Raw genomic sequence first — 21,082 nt, 5'->3', positions numbered from 1 at the left:
TCCACAACTCCTGTGGAGACTGCTGGATAGGAGCCGGGTACCGTTCAGGGACATGGCCCTGCTACGTGAAGGTACTCTGTATCCCTGTGGGGACCGCGCACGGCAACACCTCAGCCTTGCTGGGTGTGCTAGTGCACCGGGGGACCGGGTTAAACTGTGCCATTACACACTCAGCGTCGCTGAGTGTGTTTATATGTAGGGGCTACCGCGCTAACCGCCGCTGCCATGGGAAACTGCGGCGCGGCTGGGACTTGTAGTTCGCCGGGGACTTCGGCGTTAGCCGCGCTTTTACGGCGGCCACGCTTATACTCGAGTCCCCGGCTTGGCTTGCGGCCTAGTTTCCCTTTCTCCCGCCCTCAGCCCTGACAGGCAGGGGAAGGGCGGGACGCTGCACGGAAGAGCAGCACTGAGGGCTGGAGTATGATTTCCATACTCCACTCCCCTCACTGTGCACAGTGTGAGCACCTCGGCTACGCCCACGGCTCCCTCCTCTCGTCAGGACGCCGCAGCCATTTCCTGTCAGCTCCTACGACGCTGCAGAGAGGGACAAACCCTGAGAGACCCAGACACGGTCTCTGGTGGCCTCATAACCGCTTTAGGCGGATGGTAAGCAGCACCTGTGGTGCTAGCCTCATGGTGCTGTAGTGTACTGATACATTATTTGTTTTTAGTATATATTTTACACTGTATGAGCACAGTTCATTCTGGCTATATACCCTAGTGTGTTACTCAGGGAAAACAATAGCATGGCGCCCACAAAAGGCAGGGGTGCCAAAAACACAGGCTTATTATGCTGCCTGCGTCGCTTGTACGACCCAGCTGCCGGCAGGTTCCATTGACCCTCATTGTGTGCAATGTTTGGCCACTGTGACACTTCTTCAGCCAGGGCCTCTGCTAAGAGGGGCCCAGGGGGAGCCACCTGTTGACACTGTCATAGTGACGGGGACGGAGTTTGCAAAACTCTCTGAGACTATGGCTAAGATACTAGAAGCCTTGCAGTCCAGGCCGGTATCTCAGCAAAGGGACTCTGTTGAATCATTGTTCCCTGGCCCCCCTCAGTTGGACCAACAATGTCCTCCCGGGGTATCTCATACATCCCAGGCTGAGGGTGCTGACTTAGACCCCAGCCCCAGACCGACTAAGCGGGCTCGCTTAGAATTTCCCTCGACATCATATTGTTCAGGGTCTCAGCGGGGGGAATCTCTGGTTGATACTGCGGAGACAGCTGATCAGGATTCTGATCCTGAGGGCGCTCTCAATCTTAATACTCCAGACGGGGACGCCATACTGAACGTTCTTATTGCGTCCATCGATCAAATGCTGGATATTTCTCCCTCAGCTCCTCCGGCGGAGGAGTCAGCTTCTCTTACACCGAGTATGTTTCTTGACCACTCTGATTTCAGAGAGGCAGTCCAGAATCATCATGCTTGTCCAGATAAGCGTTTTTTCTAAGCGCCTTAAGGATACACGTTATCCTTTTCCCCCTGACGTGGTTAAAGGTTGGACTCAGTGTCCCAAAGTGGATCCTCCAATCTCCAGACTGGCGGCTAGATCCATACTTGCAGTGGACGAGGGGGCCTCGTTCAAGGATGCCACTGACAGGCAGATGGAGCTCTGGTTGAAATCCATCTATGAAGCTATCGGAGCTTCTTTTGCCCCAGCATTCGCAGCTGTATGGGCGCTACAAGCTATCTCAGCAGGTCAAGCACAAATTGAAGCAGCCACATGCACGGCCGCGCCACAAGTGGCATCCATTACCACCCAGGCCTCGGCAATTGCGTCTTACGCTATTATTGCTGTCCTGGACTCTGCGAGCCGTACGGCGGTCGCGGCCGCCAATTCGGTGGTACTCCGCAGGGCCTTGTGGCTACGGGAATGGAAGGCAGATTCTGCTTCCAAAAAAGCGCTTAACCAGTTTGCCAATTTCTGGCGACAGGCTGTTTGGCGAGCGTCTGGATGAAATCATCAAACAATCCAAGGGAAAGGATACATCCTTACCCCAGTCCAAACAGGACATACCCCAACGGAGGAGAGGGCAGTCGAGGTCTCGGTCCTTTCAGGGCGCAGGCAGGTCCCAATTCTCCTCGTCCAAAAGGTCTCAGAAAGAACAAAGGAACTCTGATGCATGGCGGTCTAAGTCACGTCCTTAAAAGGCCACCGGAGGCGCCGCTAACAAAGCGGCTTCCTCATGACTTTCGACCTCCTCTAGTAGCATCCTCGGTCGGTGGCAGGCTTTCCCGCTTTTGCGACACCTGGCTGCCACAAATAAAAGACCGCTGGGTGAGAGACATTCTGTCTCACGGTTACAAGATAGAGTTCACCTCTCGTCCCCCGACTCGATTCTTCAGGTCATCCCCGCCTCACTAGCGAGCCGAGGCTCTTCTGCAGGCGCTGCGCACTCTGAAGGCAGAAGGAGTGGTGATCCCGGTTCCTTCTTCAGCAACTGAGCCACGGTTTTTACTCCAATTTGTTTGTGGTCCCAAAAGAGGACGGGTCTTTCCACCCGGTCCTGGACCTGAAACTGCTCAACAAACATGTAAAAAACCAGACGGTTCAGGATGGAATCCCCCCGCTCCGTCATCGCCTCAATGTCCCAAGGAGATTTCCTTGCATCGATCGATATCAAAGATGCTTATCTCCACGTACCGATTTGCTCCAGAGCACCAGCGCTTCTTGCGCTTCGCCATAGGAAATGAACACCTGCAATTCGTGGCACGGCCGTTCGGCCTGGCAACAGCCCCACGGGTTTTTACCAAGGTTATGGCTACTGTAGTAGCGGTCCTCCACTCTCAGGGTCACTCGGTGATTCCGTACTTGGATACTGATCAAGGCACCCTCTCAAGAGGCATGCCAACACAGCCTCGACGCTACCCTGGAGACTCTCCAGGGTGTCGGGTGGATCATCAATTTTACAAAGTCAAATCTGACACCGGCCCAATCGCTGACATATCTTGGCATGGAGTTTCATACCCTCTCAGCGATAGTGCAGCTTCCGCTGATCAAGCAGTAGTCACTGCAGAAAGGGGTACAATCTCTCCATTCAAGGCCAGTCACACCCCTTGAGGCGCCTCATGCACTTCCTGGGGAAGATGGTGGCAGCAATGGAGGCAGTCCCTTTCGCGCAGTTTCACCTGCGTCCCCTTCAATGGGACATCCTACGCAAATGGGACAGGAAGCCGACGTCCCTCGACAGGACCGTCTCCCTCTCTCAGGCGACCAAAGCTTCCCTTCGGTGGTGGCTTCTTCCCGCTTCATTATCGAAGGGGATATCCTCCCTACCCCCATCCTGGGAAGTAGTCACGACAGACGCGAGTCTGTCAGGGTGGGGAGCGGTTTTTCTCCACCGCAGGGCTCAGGGTACGTGGACCCAGCAAGAGTCCTCGCTTCAGATCAACGTTCTGGACATACGGGCAGTGTATCTTGCCCAGAAAGCGTTCCAGCAGTGGCTGGAGGGCATGCAGATCCGAATTCAGTCGGACAATTCCACAGCGGTGGCATACTTCAACCACCAAGGCGACACACGCAGCCGGCAAGCCTTCCAGGAAGTCCGGCGGATTTTGATGTGGGTGGAAGCCACGGCATCCACCATATCCGCAGTTCACATCCCAGGCGTGGAAAACTGGGAAGCAGATTATTTCAGTTGCCAGGGCATGGACGCAGGGGAATGGTCCCTTCACCCGGACGTGTTTCAGGAGATCTGTTGCCGCTGGGGGGTGCCGGACGTCGACCTCATGGCGTCCCGGCACAACAACAAGGTACCAATGTTCATGGCACGGTCTCAAGATCCCAGAGCTCTGGCGGCAGACGCCTTAGTTCAGGATTGGTCGCATTTTCAGCTCCCTTATGTGTTTCCTCCGCTGGCACTGTTGCCCAGAGTGTTACGCAAGATCAGGACCGACTGCCGCCGCGCCATCCTCGTCGCTCCAGACTGGCCAAGGTGGTCGTGGTACCCGGATCTGTGGCATCTCACGGTCGGCCGACCGTGGACACTACCAGACCAAACAGACTTGCTATCTCGAGGGCCGTTTTTTCCATCTGAATTCTGCGGCCCTCAACCTGACTGTGCGGCCATTGAGTCCTGGACCCTAGCGTCTTCAGGGTTATCTCAAGACGTCATTGCCACTATGAGACAGGCTAGGAAACCAACGTCCGCCAAGATCTACCACAGGACGTGGAAAATTTTCCTGTCGTGGTGCTCTGCTCAGGGTTTTTTCTCCCTGGCCTTTTGCCTTGCCCACTTTTCTGTCCTTCTTTCAATCTGGACTGGAAAAGAGTTTGTCGCTCGGCTCCCTTAAGGGACAAGTCTCGGCGCTCTCTGTGTTTTTCCAGAAGCGCCTAGCCAGGCTTCCACAGGTACGCACGTTCCTGCAGGGGGTTTGTCACATCGTTCCACCTTACAAGCGGCCGTTAGAACCCTGGGATCTAAACGGGGTTCTGATGGTTCTTCAGAAACCACCATTCAAGCCAATGAGAGATATTTCCCTCTCACAACTTTCGCAGAAAGTGGTTTTTTCTAGTAGCAGTCACTTCTCTTCGGCGAGTGTCTGAGCTAGCAGCATTGTCGTGCAAAGCCCCTTTCCTGGTGTTTCACCAGGACAAGGTGGTTCTACGTCCGGTTCCGGATTTCTCCCTAAGGGGGTATCCTCCTTTCATCTCAATCAGGATATCTCCTTACTTTCTTTTTATCCTCATCCAGTTCACCAATGTGAAAAGGATTTGCACTTGTTAGATTTGGTGAGAGCACTCAGACTCTACATTTCTCGTACGGCGCCCCTGCGCCGCTCGGATGCACTCTTTGTCCTTGTCGCTGGCCAGCGTAAAGGGTCACAGGTTTCCAAATCAACCCTGGCTCGGTGGATCAAGGAGCCAATTATCGAAGCTTACCGATCGGCTGGGCTTCCGGTTCCATCAGGGCTGAGGGCCCATTCTACCAGAGCCGTGGGTGCGTCCTGGGCTTTGAGGCACAAGGCTGCGGCTCAGCAGGTGTGTCAGGCGGCTACCTGGTCGAGCCTGCACACTTTCACGAAACACTATCAGGTGCATACCTATGCTTCGGCGGATGCCAGCCTAGGTAGACGAGTCCTTCAGGCGGCGGTTGCCCACCTGTAGGAAAGGGCCGTTTTACGGCTCTCTTACGAGGTATTATTCTACCCACCCAGGGACTGCTTTTGGACGTCCCAATTGTCTGGGTCTCCCAATAGAGCGACAAAGAAGAAGGGAATTTTGTTTACTTATCGTAAATTCCTTTTCTTCTAGCTCTAATTGGGAGACCCAGCACCCGCCCCTGTTTTTTTGTGTACACATGTTGTTCATGTTGAATGGTTTCAGTTCTCCGATATTCCTTCGGATTGAAGTTACTTTAAACCAGTTTATAATTCTTTTTCCTCCTTCTTGCTTTTGCACCAAAACTGAGGAGCCCGTGGGAGCACGGGGGGTGTATAGGCAGAAGGGGCTTAACACTTTTGAGTGTAATACTTTGTGCGGCCTCCGGAGGCATAGCCTATACACCCAATTGTCTGGGTCTCCCAATTAGAGCTAGAAGAAAAGGAATTTACGGTAAGTAAACAAAATTCCCTTCTTTTGTCCCTGCGGGTTTTCCTGTGGAATTTCCGCTGCGGAGTTAATGTGCATGTCACTTCTTTTCTGCAGGTACCTGCAGTTTGGAGAGCTGGCAGATCAATCACCCACTGACTCTGAGTTGGCGGAGGATTGATCCCCGGTATCTGGCCAGATGCTGCTCCCCATGTAAAGTTTATGGGGAACACAATCTGGCGCAAAGGGGTAGGAGCAAGCGCGATATACTCACCGATAACCAGTCGGCTGTCACACTGCTCCTGCGGCAGCTCTTTCATCTTCCAGAGGAGCCGCCGCTCATTAGGCTCATAACATATTCATGCCTTCCCTGCTCACCGGTGGCTGTGATTGGTTGCAGGCAGACATGCCCCCACGCTAAGTGACAGCTGTCAAACTGCAACCAATCACAGACGCCAGTGGGTGGATCTACAGCGTACAGTAAAAAAAATTTAAAAAAACCGGCGTGCAGTCCCCTCAATTTTGATAACCAGCCAGTATAATGTCTCACAGTTGGGGGCTGGTATTCTTAGACTGGGGAGCCCCACGTTATGGGGAGCCCCCTAGCCTAAAAATATCAGCCAGCAGCCGCCCGGAATTGCCGCATCCATTAGATGCGACGGTCCTGGGACTTTTCCCGGCTCTTCCCGTTGCCCTGATGCGGTGGCCATCGGGGTAATAAGGAGTTAACGGCAGCCCCTAGCTTGTCACTAAGTCCTAGTTTAGTAATGGCAGGCGTCTATGAGACACCCACTCATCACGAAATTGTAAGTGAAAATAAATAAACACAAACACCCCAAAAATCCTTTATTTGAAATAAAAGATAAAAAAACCCCTCTTTCACCACTTTATTAACCCCACCAATAACAGCCCTCCAAGTCCGACGTAATCCACATGAGGTCCCACTACGCTTCCAGCTCTGCTACACCTGACACTCAAAGCGAGTGCCATAGACCATGACTGCTCACTGTGAGGGTCAGGCCGCAAGTGAAGCGAGCCGCGCGGGATCAGCGGTGACTTCACTCATGTGCTTTGCGGTGACCGATGGAGGACTGCAGCTGTCACTGCACATCAGCTGACTGAAGTCACCGCTGATCTGCCTCCGGACACTGGTCTCCTGCTTCCAGTCCAGCTCATGCATATGCTATGCGCACTGCACAGCCGACCCGTAAGTAGCAGAGCGCCAAAGACAGCCGCACGGGACACAGCATCGCAGAAGATTTCAGCACCACGGACAGCAGGAGCGGAGACAGGTGAGCATCTCCCTGTGCTATCAAAATAACACAGGGACATACCGCAGCAAAACGCGGTAAAACCGCCTGAGGATTTCGGGTGCGGTTTGCTGCGTTTTTTTTTTTTTCTGCAGATGTGGTAATCTTTCAGAGGGTCTGAAATTTTCTTAAGAAAATTCCATTTTCTAGTGCGCACAGGGCCTTAGGTGGCAAAACCTAGTGACAGATTTTGTAAAAACAGACAGCAAACAGATGAGAAACTGATCTGTTAATGTAGCGTATTCCTTTAGCAGCAGCTATATCCCTTTATAGTCAATTAACTCTCTATAAGCAGCTGTCTTCCTTTACTTAAACCTTTTAGATGCATCCCTACCCTTCTCTTTTACATGGACTGTAGCATGCAGTGGGACCTATTTCATGGCTGAGGAGTAGTCGTAGTAGCAGTCTAGGCTCCTGGTTAGATTATTGGTTAGATCCTACTGTCAGTTTTTGTGTTTTCCTCAGAATTCGTAGGTGCAGGGTAGACTCTCTTTAGAGAGTTTGAACTTTATTTGCATTAACACCCTTGCCCCTATCTTCAGATGTGCAGCAGAAATGGACAGTTATGCACAGGTCTCTTAACACTAGAAGTCCCAGAAATTTCGAGCTCCCCCTGAAGTCCCGTAAGAGGGTCAAATGACTGATGATAAACTGAATAGAACTAACTAGAAACTAAATGGCTAAACTCAATGGAAAACAACAACCTCCTGTGGTGCGACAGTAATGGCCTTAATTACAGAACAAAAGACGGTGATTATAGGATGTTAGCTAAAATCCTTCAGGTCATTCGACCCGTCTCTGGGTTCCAAAGGTAGAAATGTTAAATGACCCCTCTGGGACTTCTAGTGTTAATCCACTTCAATGGGAGTTCCAAACTTTTCGAGATCCTAATGAAGAGTAAATTGTATGCGATGACCTCCTTTTCCTTTGCACCAGTGAAAGATGGGACCCTCCAATATCCAGTGGAATGCCATAAATATCTGCAATGTCAATACCACTTTAAGAAAAGTTTGATGTTTTACTTTTTAATGTTTTACAGCTCAGGAACCTTGCCTTTAAGAAAATTCCACAAAAATCTTCACACACCAGTGGTGGGAATCAGCAGAATTCTGCAGTACACAACCTGCCTAAGGATGCTCAAGAAGAAGATTGGCAGCAGTGGCGGCAAAAGGATGAACAGGTACCCTAATATATGCCCAGGCTGACATAAGCAGAGTCTGTAAGCCAAACCTCCAACTCCTCAATTTCACTGACTCCGACACCCGACTCCCTCATACATGACGTATGTTTGTGATTAATTTACTGTAGTAAAATGGTAACCGGGCTTTTAATGATGTAATAATCAAGCTGTTTAGATAAAACATAAGTTTAGAACACAAACTGTAATAAATTATAAATATGCAATATACTATGCAGTAAGTGGGGAAAAAACAGTTAAAAAAAAAACCCTGTACGGAATAACATTTGTGCAGTCTGAATTTTTTTTTTTTTCTGAGATATAGTATCGCCTCCATCAGATCCTCCTTTTATAGATGACCACTTAAATTATTTTAAGGCTAGAGAGTAACCTCTGTACACTAACTTGGATTGGTGGCAAAGTGGTGACCACATGGGCAATATCTCTAACAATCTCGGGGTATAAAGGGATTGTCTCATGCTCAGTCAGTTTTGATAAACGGGTTAACTCTTTTACTTTCAGAGCAAGTGAAAAATGTTGTTGAAATGTGATCAATCTGTTGGCTGTGGGAGTGGAATCTTATTCCCTGTGGCAACACTTTGCCTGCTCCATATCGCCCAAATACTTTTCAAAATTAAACTCCTCATCCTCTTAATTGTAAAGCGCTGCGGAATATGTTGGCGCTATAGAAATAAAACTTATTATTATTGTGAGGCTTAAGATATGGCAGCAGTAGCACTGGATGGCCCAAGTGCTCTTGCTTTTGGCAGTCCTGTAGACCACTCATCCTAACTGCTACCTCTATCAGAGCTTCTTTTCCTATAGTAAACTGTTGATCATCAAGTAATATAGAATGACTTGGGTCCATGTACACAGCTGCCAGAAGAATTTTATTTTGTAATAGCAGTGCCTCTCCATTTCATTGAAGCAGCAATGTCATCTGTAATTAAACCTCCTCTTTGGGACAGGTAAAACCACAAGTTCTTCCACTCCATTATGAAAATGCTGGGAGTTACATCCTCTTCTTATTAGTTTTAAGTCATTGTAAATCGGTGATGAAGCAAGAGTTCCAGCAGGTTCCTCTTGCAGACTATCTCTTATTGCCGGCTGCAGCTTGTGCCCAACACAGCACATGTGACAAAAAGGAGAGAGATGTGAAGCAGCTTCAACAAGATCATCTAATTCTGAAGGATCACTTTGCTCTTTTTCTGTTTGTTCCTCGGTTACAAGAACAGGACTGTGGCTCCAGCTACTGATTCTGACGTTTTCTTCTAGCTGCTGTTCACCTTCATTATTCTCATTCATCAGTTTAATTGTACTAATTAGTGATGTGCGAGCACTACTATGCTTGGGTGCTCGGTACTCGTAATGAGCAGTTAATGTTCAAACGGGCTCCACCCAAGTATAATGTTAATGTGGTAAATGACTATTCTAGCTGCAAATGTCTGGTTTTTAATGCAATATCTACATAGGTGTATAGAGGCCCATTTCCAACAACCACCACTCCAGTGTTCTAATGGTACATTGTGTTTGCTAACTGTGTTAGAAGGCTAATGGATGTTTATAAATCCCTTAAAAACCCTTGTGCAAGTATGTTAGCATAGCTGAAAACAGTTTTGCTGATTAGAGCAGCAATAAAACTGACCTTCCTTTTGAGCTAGTTGAGAATCTGGAGCATTACGTTTGGTTACATTAAACTCTCAAAATGGCCAGGAAAAGAGAACTTTCATGTGAAACTCAACAGTCTATTCTTGTTCTTAGAAATTGCCAAGAAACTGAAGATTTCCTACAATTGTGTGTACTACTCCCTTCAGAGGAGAGCACAACCAGAGTATAAAGAGAAGTGGGAGGCCCCGCTGCACAACTGAGCAACAAGACAAGTACATTAGAGTCTTTAGTTTGAGAAATGGACACCTCACAGGTCCTCCACTGGCAGCTTTAAATCGTGTCTGTAAAACGCTAGTGTCGACATCTACAGTAAAGAGGCGACTCTGGGATACTGGCGGTCAGGGCAGAGTGGCAAAGAAAAAGCTATATCTGAGACTGGCTAATAAAAGGAAAAGATTAATATGGGCAAAAGAACAGACATCAGACAGAGAAAGATTGGAAAAAAGTGTCATGGACAGACGAATCGAAGTTTGAGGTGTTTGGATCATACAGAAGAAAATTTGTGAGACGCAGAAGTACTGAAAAGATGCTGGAAGACTGTCTGACGCCATCTGTCAAGCATGGTGGAGGTAATGTCTGTGGTTGGTTTGGTGCTAGTATAGTGGAAGATTTGTACAATGTAAAAGGGATTTTGAATAAGGAAGGCTATCACTCCATTTTGCAATGCCATGCCATACCCTGTGGACAGCGCTTGATTGGAGACAATTTCATCCTACAACAGGACAATGACCCAAAGCACACCTCCAAATTACGCATTAACTATTTATGTAAGAAGCAGGCAGCTGGTATTCTATCTGTAATGGAATGGCCAGCCCAGTCTCCAGATCTCAACCCTATTGAGCTGTTGTGGGAGCAGCTTGACCGTATGGTATGCAAAAAGTGCCCATCAAGCCAATCCAACTTGTGGGAGAGGCTTCTGGAAGCATGGGGTGAAATATCTCCAGATTACATCAGCAAATTAATAGCTAGAATGCCAAAGGCCCGCAAAGCTGGAATTGCTGCAAAGGAGCATTCTGTGACGAAAGCAAAGTTTGAAGGAGAAAATTATTATATCAAGTAAGAATCAATTATTTCTAACCTAGTCAATGTCTGGGCTATATTTTCTATTCATTATGCAACTCATTTGATAAATAAAAGTATGATATTTCTTGGAAAAGACAAAATTGTCTGGGTGACCCCAAACTTTTGAACTGGAGTGTATGTGGTAGGAACTACTATTTTATAAGGGAAGACTTGCTACTTGACTTTTGGAGTACAATTTTTCCTAAAATAGTTTGTGGGCGCCATTTGCAAAGCCCCTAATTGTCAGTTCAGCAGAAAACTCCCTGAAGTGTCCCCAAATTAGAAATTACACCGGTCCCATATTTTTATATGCACACAAAAGTATGGTGAACTTTGTGTTTGTACATGGCTAAGATGGGACACTGCTGAAACAGAGATGCTCAAAAGAGATCATGCGAGCTCCAAAGTGACGGTCTGCCTCATTGCAATAAATTGTTCATCGGTTTTAGACATCAACCCCAATGTAAGTGCTCAGCATGTAGAGCACAGGATAAATGTGATCTGAGCCTTTTTCTTATATCTGGGAGGCTGAATGAACAAACTGCAGTTTAGGAATTGCTCACTATGTGGTATAAATGATGGCTTACTTCTTCAGATCAGTACTATTACAGCATTACCTGAGTTATCTTTTATTTTTATTTACACTGCTGAAAAAAATAACTCTAAAATACCACATCCTATATCTGAATTAATGAAACATTCCAACTGCAAATGTTTGCTCATAGTGTAATGCGTTAAGAACAATAAAATCAAAATGATCAATGGAAATCAAAATGAATATGCCATGGAGGTCTGCATTTGCAATTATACTCAAAATCAAATTACAGGCTGATCCAACTTCAGCAGAAATGCCACAAGACATGGAAATGAGGCTGAGTAGTGTGTGGTGGCCTCCACGTCCCTGTATTACCTCCCTACAACGCCTGGGCATGTTCCTGATGAGGCAGTGGATGTCTCCTGATGGATCTCCTCCCAGACCTGGAGTAAAACATCAGTCAACTCCTGGACAGTCTGGTGCAACATGTCACTGGAACGAGACCTGATGTGCTTGATTGGATTCAGGTCTGGGGAACGGACAGGTCAGTCCACAACATCAATACTTTCATCATGCAGGAACCCCTGACACTTAAACCACGTGAGGCCTAGCTTTGTCATGCATCAGAAGAAACCTAGGGCCAACTGCACCTGCATATAGTCTCACAATGGGTCTGAGGATTTCATACCAGTACCTAATAGAAGTCAAGGTTCCTGTGGCTAGCACATGAAGGGTTGTGTGGCCTTCCAAAGAAATACCTCCCCACACCATTACTGACCCACTGCTTAACCAGTCATGCTAGAGGATGTTGCAGCCAGCAGAACATTCTCCTAAGTATCTCCAGACTCTGTCACATGTGCTTAGTGTGAACCTGCTCTCATCCGTGAAGAGCAAAAGATCGTCATGCACGTTATTGGGCTGTAAGTGCAACATCCACTTGTGGACGTCAGGCCCTCATACCATGCTCATGGAGTCTGTTTCTGACTGTTCCAGCAGACGCATGAATATTGCCTTCTGGAGGGCCTTTTGCAGGGCTCTTGTACTGCTCCTCCTGTTCCTCCTTGCACAAATGAAGAGGGAGCGGTCCTGCTGCTGGATTGTTGCCCTCCTCCGGCCCACTGCACATCTCCTGGTGTACATGCCTGTCTCCTAGTATCTGCTCCATACTCTGGACACTGTGCTGACAGACACGGCTAGCCTTGCCACAACTCGCATTGATGTGCCATACTGGATGAACTACCTGAGCAACTTCTGTGGGTTGTAGACACCGCCTCATGTTACCTCTAGGGGTGAGGGCAATGACAAAATGCAAAAGTGACCAAAACAACAGCCAAAAAGGATGAGAGCAGAGACATGATCTGTGGTCACCATGTGCAGAACCACTCCTTTTATAGGGGCTGTCTTGCTAATTGCCTATCATATCACTGGACCCGATGAAGCGCCACTAGGAGTAAAACTGCTGCTGTCGTCCTATTTTGATCCATGCATCCCCTCCTGAATTTGGCATGCTTTAAAATCTAATAATGTTTTTCACTAGGTGAGTGTCACCGCTACCTTTTTTCTTTGATCTTTGAAAATGATTAACCAGCTCTGTATTCCGTGTATATAATTTACTAGAAGGTGGCCCGATTCTACGCATCGGGTATTCTAGAATTTACGTATTGTGTAGTTAATGTATGATTTTTGAGGTGTGTGTGTGTGTGTGTGTGTGTGTGTGTGTGTGTGTGTGTGTGTGTGTGTATATATGTATATGTGTGTATAGATATATAGATATATAGATAGATATATATATATAGATATATAGATATATAGTATTGTGTAGTTAATGTATGATTTTTGTTATATGTGTGTGTGTGTGTGTATGTGTGTATAGATATATAGATATATAGATAGATATAGATATATATATATATAGATATATAGATATATAGTATTGTGTAGTTAATGTATGATTTTTGTTATATATATGTGTGTGTGTGTGTGTGTGTATGTAATATATATATGTATATGTATATGTGTGTTTAGATATATACATATATAGATATATATTTATAGATATATATTTATATATATATATATAGATATATATAGAGATATATATATATATATATATATATATATATATATATATATATATATATATATATATATATATATATATATATATAGAAGGATTTTTGTGTACTCACCGTAAAATCTCTTTCTCTGAGTCTTCATTGGGGGACACAGGACCATGGGTTATGCTGCTGTCACTAGGAGGCTGACACTAAGTAAACAGAAAAAGTTAGCTCCTCCCCAGCAGTATAACCCCTGAGCCGGAGGCGGGCTCAATCAGTTTAGTGCACAAGCAGTAGGAGGAGAATCAAACCATTCTGGATAATACAGATAAAAACTATGAATAGTAGTCGTGTGACCAGTGGCCTGGGGAAATAGCCACTGAGGTAACCGACAGGTAATAAATATAACAAATAACACAAGCAGGGTGGGTGCTGTGTCCCCCAATGAAGACTCAGAGAAAGAGATTTTACGGTGAGTACACAAAAATCCTTCTTTCTCTATCGTTTCATTGGGGGACACAGGACCATGGGACGTCCAAAAGCAGTCCCTGGGTGGGAAGAAAAACCATCACCGGAGATAGGAAGGTAACCGCTTCCCCGTCGGGCTTGCGCCAGACTTACAAGCACCTACGTTGTTACAGGTGTGTCACTGCCACCCGCAAACCTTACTCCAAGGCTGGCCGTTGCCGAAGCTTGGGTGTGAGCCTGGTAGAAACTAGTAAAGGTATGCCAACTAGATCGGGTGGCGGCCCAGGGAACCTGGACGGTCGACATCTGTAGTCCAATCGCCCAAGGGGTACCCCTTGCTCGGTAGACCGCGGCGGAAGTCCGCCCTTCATGCGATAGTCTTCACATATGGAGTAATGGATCCATGTGAAAAATCTGGCCCCTGGCGCCGGCATGCGCCTCTTGGGACCGGGTGGAAGGGTGGACTGGTTGTCGGTGTAACCGAAAAGGGTGTCCTGCAGACATGTAAGACTGAGGGCTCGTACCAGTTCTGGAACGAACTAGGCCCCTTTCCGGCTGAGAGAGGAGACTAGAACCGAAAACCGAATACTAAACACCTCTTCTGGAAGGAAACAGCGAGCTGCCTTGGACAGAAACGAAGAGTTCTGGCCGGAGCCTCCCCCTGTCCTGCTGGAGGTGCTGGAAAACAAAAGGGGGGAAGAACGACAAGAGGGCTGTCCGCCCTGATGCTGTCTGTAACAACGAGATGGCCACGAGGCGCCCACCTAACAAAAAACAGGTGGAGCCGGGAAAAAAAGGGGGTACCTTGAACGAACCCCTCACTGGAAAAAAGAATCCACGTTTTCTTTTTCGCTCCTAATTGGGAGACCCAGACAGTGGGTGTATAGCTACTGCCTCTGGAGGCCGCACAAAGAACTACACTTAAAAGTGTAAGGCCCCTCCCCTTCTGGCTATACACCCTCCCGTAGGAGTACGGATTCCTCAGTTTTAGCTTTGTGCGCAGGAGGTCAGACACGCACGCATAGCTCCATTGTTTTTAGTCAGCAGCAGCTGCTGACTATGTCGGATGGAAGAAAAGAGGGCCCATACAGGGCTCCCAGCATGCTCCCTTCTCACCCCACTGTATGTCGGAGGTGTTTGTAAGGTTGAGGTACCCATTGCGGGTACGGCGGCTGGAGCCCACATGCTGATTCCTTCCCCATCCCTTTTTACAGGGCTCTGGGTGAAGTGGGATTTACTGGTCTCCAGGCACTGAGACCGTGCTCCATCTACAGCCCCTGGAGAAGATGCTGGATGGAGCGGAGTACATCAGGGACATGGCCCTGCTTCCTCAAGGTACTCTGTGTCCCCGTGCATTTGGCGCTCACACCGCAGCATGCTGGGTGTTGTAGTGCGCCGGGGACATCAGCGCTGCGGCGCTTGTGCCATAGCCTCATTCAGCTTCGCTGAAGCAGGCACACTTTTGGGAAAAGGTCGCGCCGGCCGCTGGGACTGCGGCGCGGCTGGCACTTGTGGTGCGCCTATTTCCGTTCGTTCCCGCCCCCGGACCTGCCAGTCAGGAGAGGGGCGGGACGCTGGTCAGTGCATCAGCGCTGAGGGCTGGAGTCGTTTTTACATACTCCAGCCCTCACAATAGGCACAGAGGGGACACTGTTTCCCGCACTTTTGTTTGGGAACTCCCACGGACCGCCCCTCTCCACAGACGCCGGCAGCCATTCCTGCTGACACGCTGAGCTGCAGAGGGGAGCCGGGGAGACCCAGACAAGGAATTCTGCGCCTCTTACCCGCTATTCAGCGGGCGGTAAGCAGCCCTTTGGGCTCACCCCCTCTTGTGCCAGTAGTAATCTTAGTATTTTGTTCCTGCAAATACTTTGTACTGCATAGCGCTTGTCGCCCTTTGGCTATAGACTCTCTCACATTGCAGAGAGCCAACAGCATGTCGTCCGCAAAACGCAAGGGTGCCAAGGCACAGACATTATATGCTTCCTGTACCGCATGTGGGACTTTTCTACCGGCAGGCTCCACTGACCCCCATTGTGTGCAGTGCTCGGCCCCTGCGGCGCTTGCACAGTCGGGACCTCTGCTGGACGTGACCCAGGGTGTACCACCTGTGAATGCTGTCCAGGTGACAGGAACTGAGTTTACAGCTTTTGCTGACAGAATGTCTCTCACTATGTCACAAATTCTTGACGCATTGCGAGCTAGGCCTGTACTTCAGGCCACGGACACTGTGCAATCATTGCCCCCTGATCCCCCTCAGCTGAATTACCTCCAAGCTCCGGGACGGGCACATACACCTCAGGGTGAAGACTCTGACTCGGACGATGGCCCCAGGCAACCTAAGCGGGCTCGCTATGAGGGGCCTTCACATTCATCTCAATGGTCAGGATCCCAGCGAGATGAATCTATGGGTGATGAAGCGGACGTCACTGATCAGGATTCTGATCCTGGGACCGCTCTCAATCTAGATACACCAGATGGTGACGCCATAGTTAATGATCTTATAGCGTCCATCAATAAGATGTTAAATATTTCCCCACCAGTTCCTCCTGTAGAGGAGTCAGCTTCGCAGCACGAGAAAATCCATTTCAGATATCCTAAGCGTACATTAAGCACTTTTCTGGACCACGCTGACTTTAGAGACGCAATCCAGAAACCCCACGCTTATCCGGAAAGGCGTTTTTCTAAACGGCTTAAAGATACACGCTATCCTTTTCCCCCTGAGGTGGTCAAGGGTTGGACCCAGTGTCCAAAAGTGGATCCTCCAATTTCCAGGCTTGCAGCTAGATCCTTGGTTGCAGTTGAAGATGGAGCGGCACTTAAAGATGCCACTGACAGGCAGATGGAGCTCTGGCTGAAATCCATCTATGAAGCGATTGGAGCGTCGTTAGCGCCATCTTTTGCTGCCGTATGGGCACTCCAAGCTATCTCAGCCGGGCTTGTGCAAGTCGACTCAGTCACACGTGCATTTGCCCCGCAGGTAGCACCATTGACCTCGCAAATGTCGGCATTCGCGTCGTACGCGATTAATGCTGTTCTTGACGCTACAAGCCGCACGGCAGTGGCGTCAGCCAACTCCGTTGTTTTGCGTAGGGCCCTGTGGTTGAGACATTGGAAAGCAGATTCTCATTCCAAGAAGTGCTTAACCAATTTGCCTTTTTCTCGTGACCGATTGTTTGGAGAGCGTTTGGATGAAATCATCAAACACTCCAAGGGTAAGGACTCATCCTTACCGCAACACAGACAAAACAAACCCCAACAGAGGAAGGGTCAGTCTGGTTATCGGTCCTTTCGAGGACCGGGCAGGTCCCAATTCGCCTCGTCAAAAAAGACTCAAAAAGACCAGAGACGCTCAGATTCTTGGAGGTCTCAGTCACGCCCAAAAAGGACAGCCGGAGGAACCGTTGCCAAGACGGCGTCCTCCTGACTTGCAGTCTCCGATTCCCACACCCTCGGTCGGTGGGAGGCTTTCCCACTTTGGCGACATTTGGCTGTCACGCGTCAAAGACCGTTGGGTGAGGGATATTCTGTCTCACGGGTACAGGATAGAGTTCAGTTCTCGTCCGCCAACTCGTTTCTTCACAACTTCTCCACCACCAGACCGAGCCGATGCTCTGTTGCAGGCGGTGGCCGCTCTAAAGGCGGAAGGAGTGGTGATCTCCGTCCCTCTTCAGGAACAAGGTCACGGTTTTTACTCCAATCTGTTTGTAGTCCCAAAAAAGGACGGATCGTATCGACCCGTCCTGGATCTAAAGTTGCTCAACAGACACGTAAAAGTCAGGAGGTTCCGGATGGAATCCCTACGCTCCGTCATAGCCTCAATGTCTCAAGGAGATTTTCTAGCATCAATAGATATCAAAGATGCGTATCTCCACGTGCCGATTGCGCCAGAGCATCAGCGTTTCCTACGCTTCGTCATACACGACGAACACCTGCAGTTCGTAGCGTTACCTTTCGGTCTGGCAACAGCCCCCCGGGTCTTCACCAAGGTCATGGCAGCAGTAGTAGCTGTTCTGCACTCGCAGGGCCACTCGGTCATCCCATATCTAGACGACCTGCTTATAAAGGCACCCTCTCAAGAGGCATGCCAACACAGTCTGAAGGTGGCACTAGACACTCTCCAGAGTTTCGGGTGGATTATCAACTTTCCAAAGTCGCATCTCATCCCGACCCAATCTCTGACTTATCTTGGCATGGAGTTTCATACTCTCTCAGCGATAGTGAAGCTTCCACTGGACAAGCAGTGTTCGCTAAGGACAGGAGTGCAATCTCTCCTTCAGAGCCAGTCGCACTCACTGAGGCGCCTCATGCATTTCCTAGGAAAGATGGTAGCAGCAATGGAGGCGGTCCCGTTCGCGCAGTTTCATCTGCGCCCTCTACAATGGGACATTCTCCGCCAATGGGACGGGAAGCCGACGTCCCTCGACAGGACTGTCTCCCTCTCTCAGACTGCCAAGGACTCTCTGCGTTGGTGGCTTCTCCCCACCTCATTGTCACAGGGAAAGTCGTTCCTTCCTCCGTCCTGGGCAGTGGTCACGACGGATGCGAGCCTATCAGGGTGGGGAGCGGTGTTTCTCCACCACAGGGCTCAGGGGACGTGGACTCAGGAAGAGTCCACCCTGCAGATCAATGTTCTGGAAATCAGAGCAATCTACCTTGCTCTGCGAGCCTTCCAACAATGGCTGGAAGGCAAGCAGATTCGGATTCAGTCGGACAATTCCACGGCGGTGGCGTACATCAACCACCAAGGGGGAACACGCAGTCGCCAAGCCTTTCAGGAAGTCCGGCGGATTTTGACGTGGGTGGAAAGCAAAGCGTCCACCATATCCGCAGTTCACATCCCAGGCGTGGAAAACTAGGAAGCAGACTTTCTCAGTCGCCAGGGCATGGACGCAGGAGAATGGTCCCTTCATCCGGACGTGTTTCAGCAGATCTGTTGCCGCTGGGGGACGCCGGACGTCGATCTGATGGCGTCACGGCACAACAACAAGGTCCCAGTTTTCATGGCACGGTCTCACGATCACCGAGCGCTGGCGGCAGACGCCTTGGTTCAGGATTGGTCGCAATTCCGACTCCCCTATGTGTTCCCACCTCTAGCATTGTTACCCAGAGTTCTCCGGAAAATCAGGTCCGACTGCCATCGAGCCATTCTCGTCGCTCCAGACTGGCCAAGAAGGTCGTGGTACCCGGATCTGTGGCATCTCACGGTAGGCCAACCGTGGGCACTACCAGACCGTCCAGATTTGCTGTCTCAAGGGCCGTTTTTCCATCTGAATTCTGCGGCCCTGAACCTGACTGTGTGGCCATTGAGTCCTGGATCCTAGCGGCCTCCGGTTTATCTCATGAAGTTGTTGCCACAATGAGACAGGCTAGAAAACCATCCTCAGCTAAGATCTATCACAGGACGTGGAAGATATTCTTAGCTTGGTGCTTGGCTCAAGGGTTTTCTCCCTGGCCATTTGCATTGCCAATTTTTCTTTCCTTCCTGCAGTCTGGGTTGGAAAAAGGTTTGTCGCTTAGCTCTCTTAAGGGTCAAGTCTCCGCGCTATCCGTATTCTTTCAGAAGCGCTTGGCACGACTTTCTAAAGTACGCACGTTTCTCCAAGGAGTTTGTCATATCGTTCCTCCTTACAGACGGCCATTGGAACCCTGGGATCTGAACAAGGTTCTCATTGCTCTCCAGAAGCCGCCTTTCGAGCCTTTGAAAGAGGTTTCCCTTTCTCGGCTTTCACAAAAAGTAGTTTTTCTTGTGGCGGTCACGTCTCTTCGAAGAGTGTCCGAGCTAGCGGCGTTATCTTGCAAATCTCCCTTCCTGGTGTTTCACCAAGACAAGGTAGTACTGCGTCCAATTCCAGAGTTTTCTCCCAAGGTGGTTTCTTCCTTTCATCTCAATCAGGATATCACTTTGCCATCTTTGTGTCCGCATCCAGTTCACCAATTTGAAAAAGGTTTACATCTGTTGGACCTGGTGAGAGCACTCAGGATTTACATTTCTCGCACGGCGTCTCTACGCCGTTCTGATGCGCTCTTTGTCCTAGTCGCTGGTCAGCATAAGGGATCGCAAGCTTCCAAATCCACCCTGGCGCGGTGGATCAAGGAACCAATTCTTCACACATACCGTTCTGCTGGGCTTCCGATTCCATCTGGACTGAAGGCCCATTCTACCAGAGCCGTTGGTGCGTCCTGGGCATTGCGGCATCAGGCTACGGCTCAGCAGGTGTGCCAGGCGGCTACCTGGTCGAGTCTGCACACGTTTACCAAACACTATCAAGTGCATACCTACGCTTCGGCAGATGCCAGCCTAGGTAGACAGGTCCTTCAGGCGGCGGTGGCCCACCTGTAGGAAAGGGCTGTCTGACAGCCCGTTCATGTGGTATCTTTTTACCCACCCAGGGACTGCTTTTGGACGTCCCACTGTCTGGGTCTCCCAATTAGGAGCGAAAAAGAAGAAGGGAATTTTGTTTACTTACCGTAAATTCCTTTTCTTCTAGCTCCAATTGGGAGACCCAGCACCCGCCCTATTTGTTCCTAGGGTTTCGTTTTTCGGGTGCACATGTTGTTCATGTTGTTTCTTAAGTTCTCCGATCTTGTTATCGGATTGAATTTGTTTTTGAAACTGTTATTGGCTTTCCTCCTCCTTGCTTTGGTACTAAAACTGAGGAATCCGTACTCCTACGGGAGGGTGTATAGCCAGAAGGGGAGGGGCCTTACACTTTTAAGTGTAGTTCTTTGTGCGGCCTCCAGAGGCAGTAGCTATACACCCACTGTCTGGGTCTCCCAATTGGAGCTAGAAGAAAAGGAATTTACGGTAAGTAAACAAAATTCCCTTCTTTGGTGAAACGATGAAACAGCCGAGCCAGATGGACGCTTCTCAGAGCGAAGGCTCTGATTTGGTGACGGAAGTGAAAAGACTCCGAAAAAAAAACCGAAGCGAAACGGGCCGACACCTGGCCGATACAGGGACGCGCGAGAGGGCCGCATTCGGATCTGACTGGAAGAATGCCAGCAAAAAGGAGGGAAGATGTGGTCCTCACCCACCGGGGGAGCTCTTTCCTAGTGGAATAAATCCTGGAGGAAACTTGATTCCCGGCCCTCAACGTTGTCTGTAATCCTCTTGTCAACAGGCCTGACCGAGGCAGTACCCGGGATCCACTGGTGAGGCCGTCGAACTTGGGACCTTTGAGTCCCGGTAGAGGAGAGGGGCCCCGACACAGATAACTTGGCGGTCGGGAAGGAGCCCCGGGGCCTCCGTGAGGAGTTGAGTAGGCTATGC

The 21,082-nt window shown here is 49.2% G+C and overlaps 1 protein-coding gene across 1 annotated transcript in view; it reads left to right on the top strand.

Annotated features, from left to right (window-relative positions):
* The window catches only part of GKAP1 (G kinase anchoring protein 1), a 142,857-nt gene that overhangs the window by 7,106 nt on the left and 114,669 nt on the right, over nt 1–21,082 (top strand). Inside the window, exon 4 of the mRNA XM_075340390.1 lies at nt 7,882–8,022. Coding sequence (XP_075196505.1) covers nt 7,882–8,022 — 141 coding nt within the window. The remainder of the gene's footprint in view (nt 1–7,881; nt 8,023–21,082) is intronic.

Source organism: Anomaloglossus baeobatrachus, chromosome 1 (assembly GCF_048569485.1).
Source record: "Anomaloglossus baeobatrachus isolate aAnoBae1 chromosome 1, aAnoBae1.hap1, whole genome shotgun sequence".
Lineage (NCBI taxonomy): Eukaryota > Metazoa > Chordata > Amphibia > Anura > Aromobatidae > Anomaloglossus > Anomaloglossus baeobatrachus.
The sequence above is the reverse complement of the archived record's forward strand: the minus strand, read 5'-3'. Positions and strand labels throughout refer to the sequence as shown.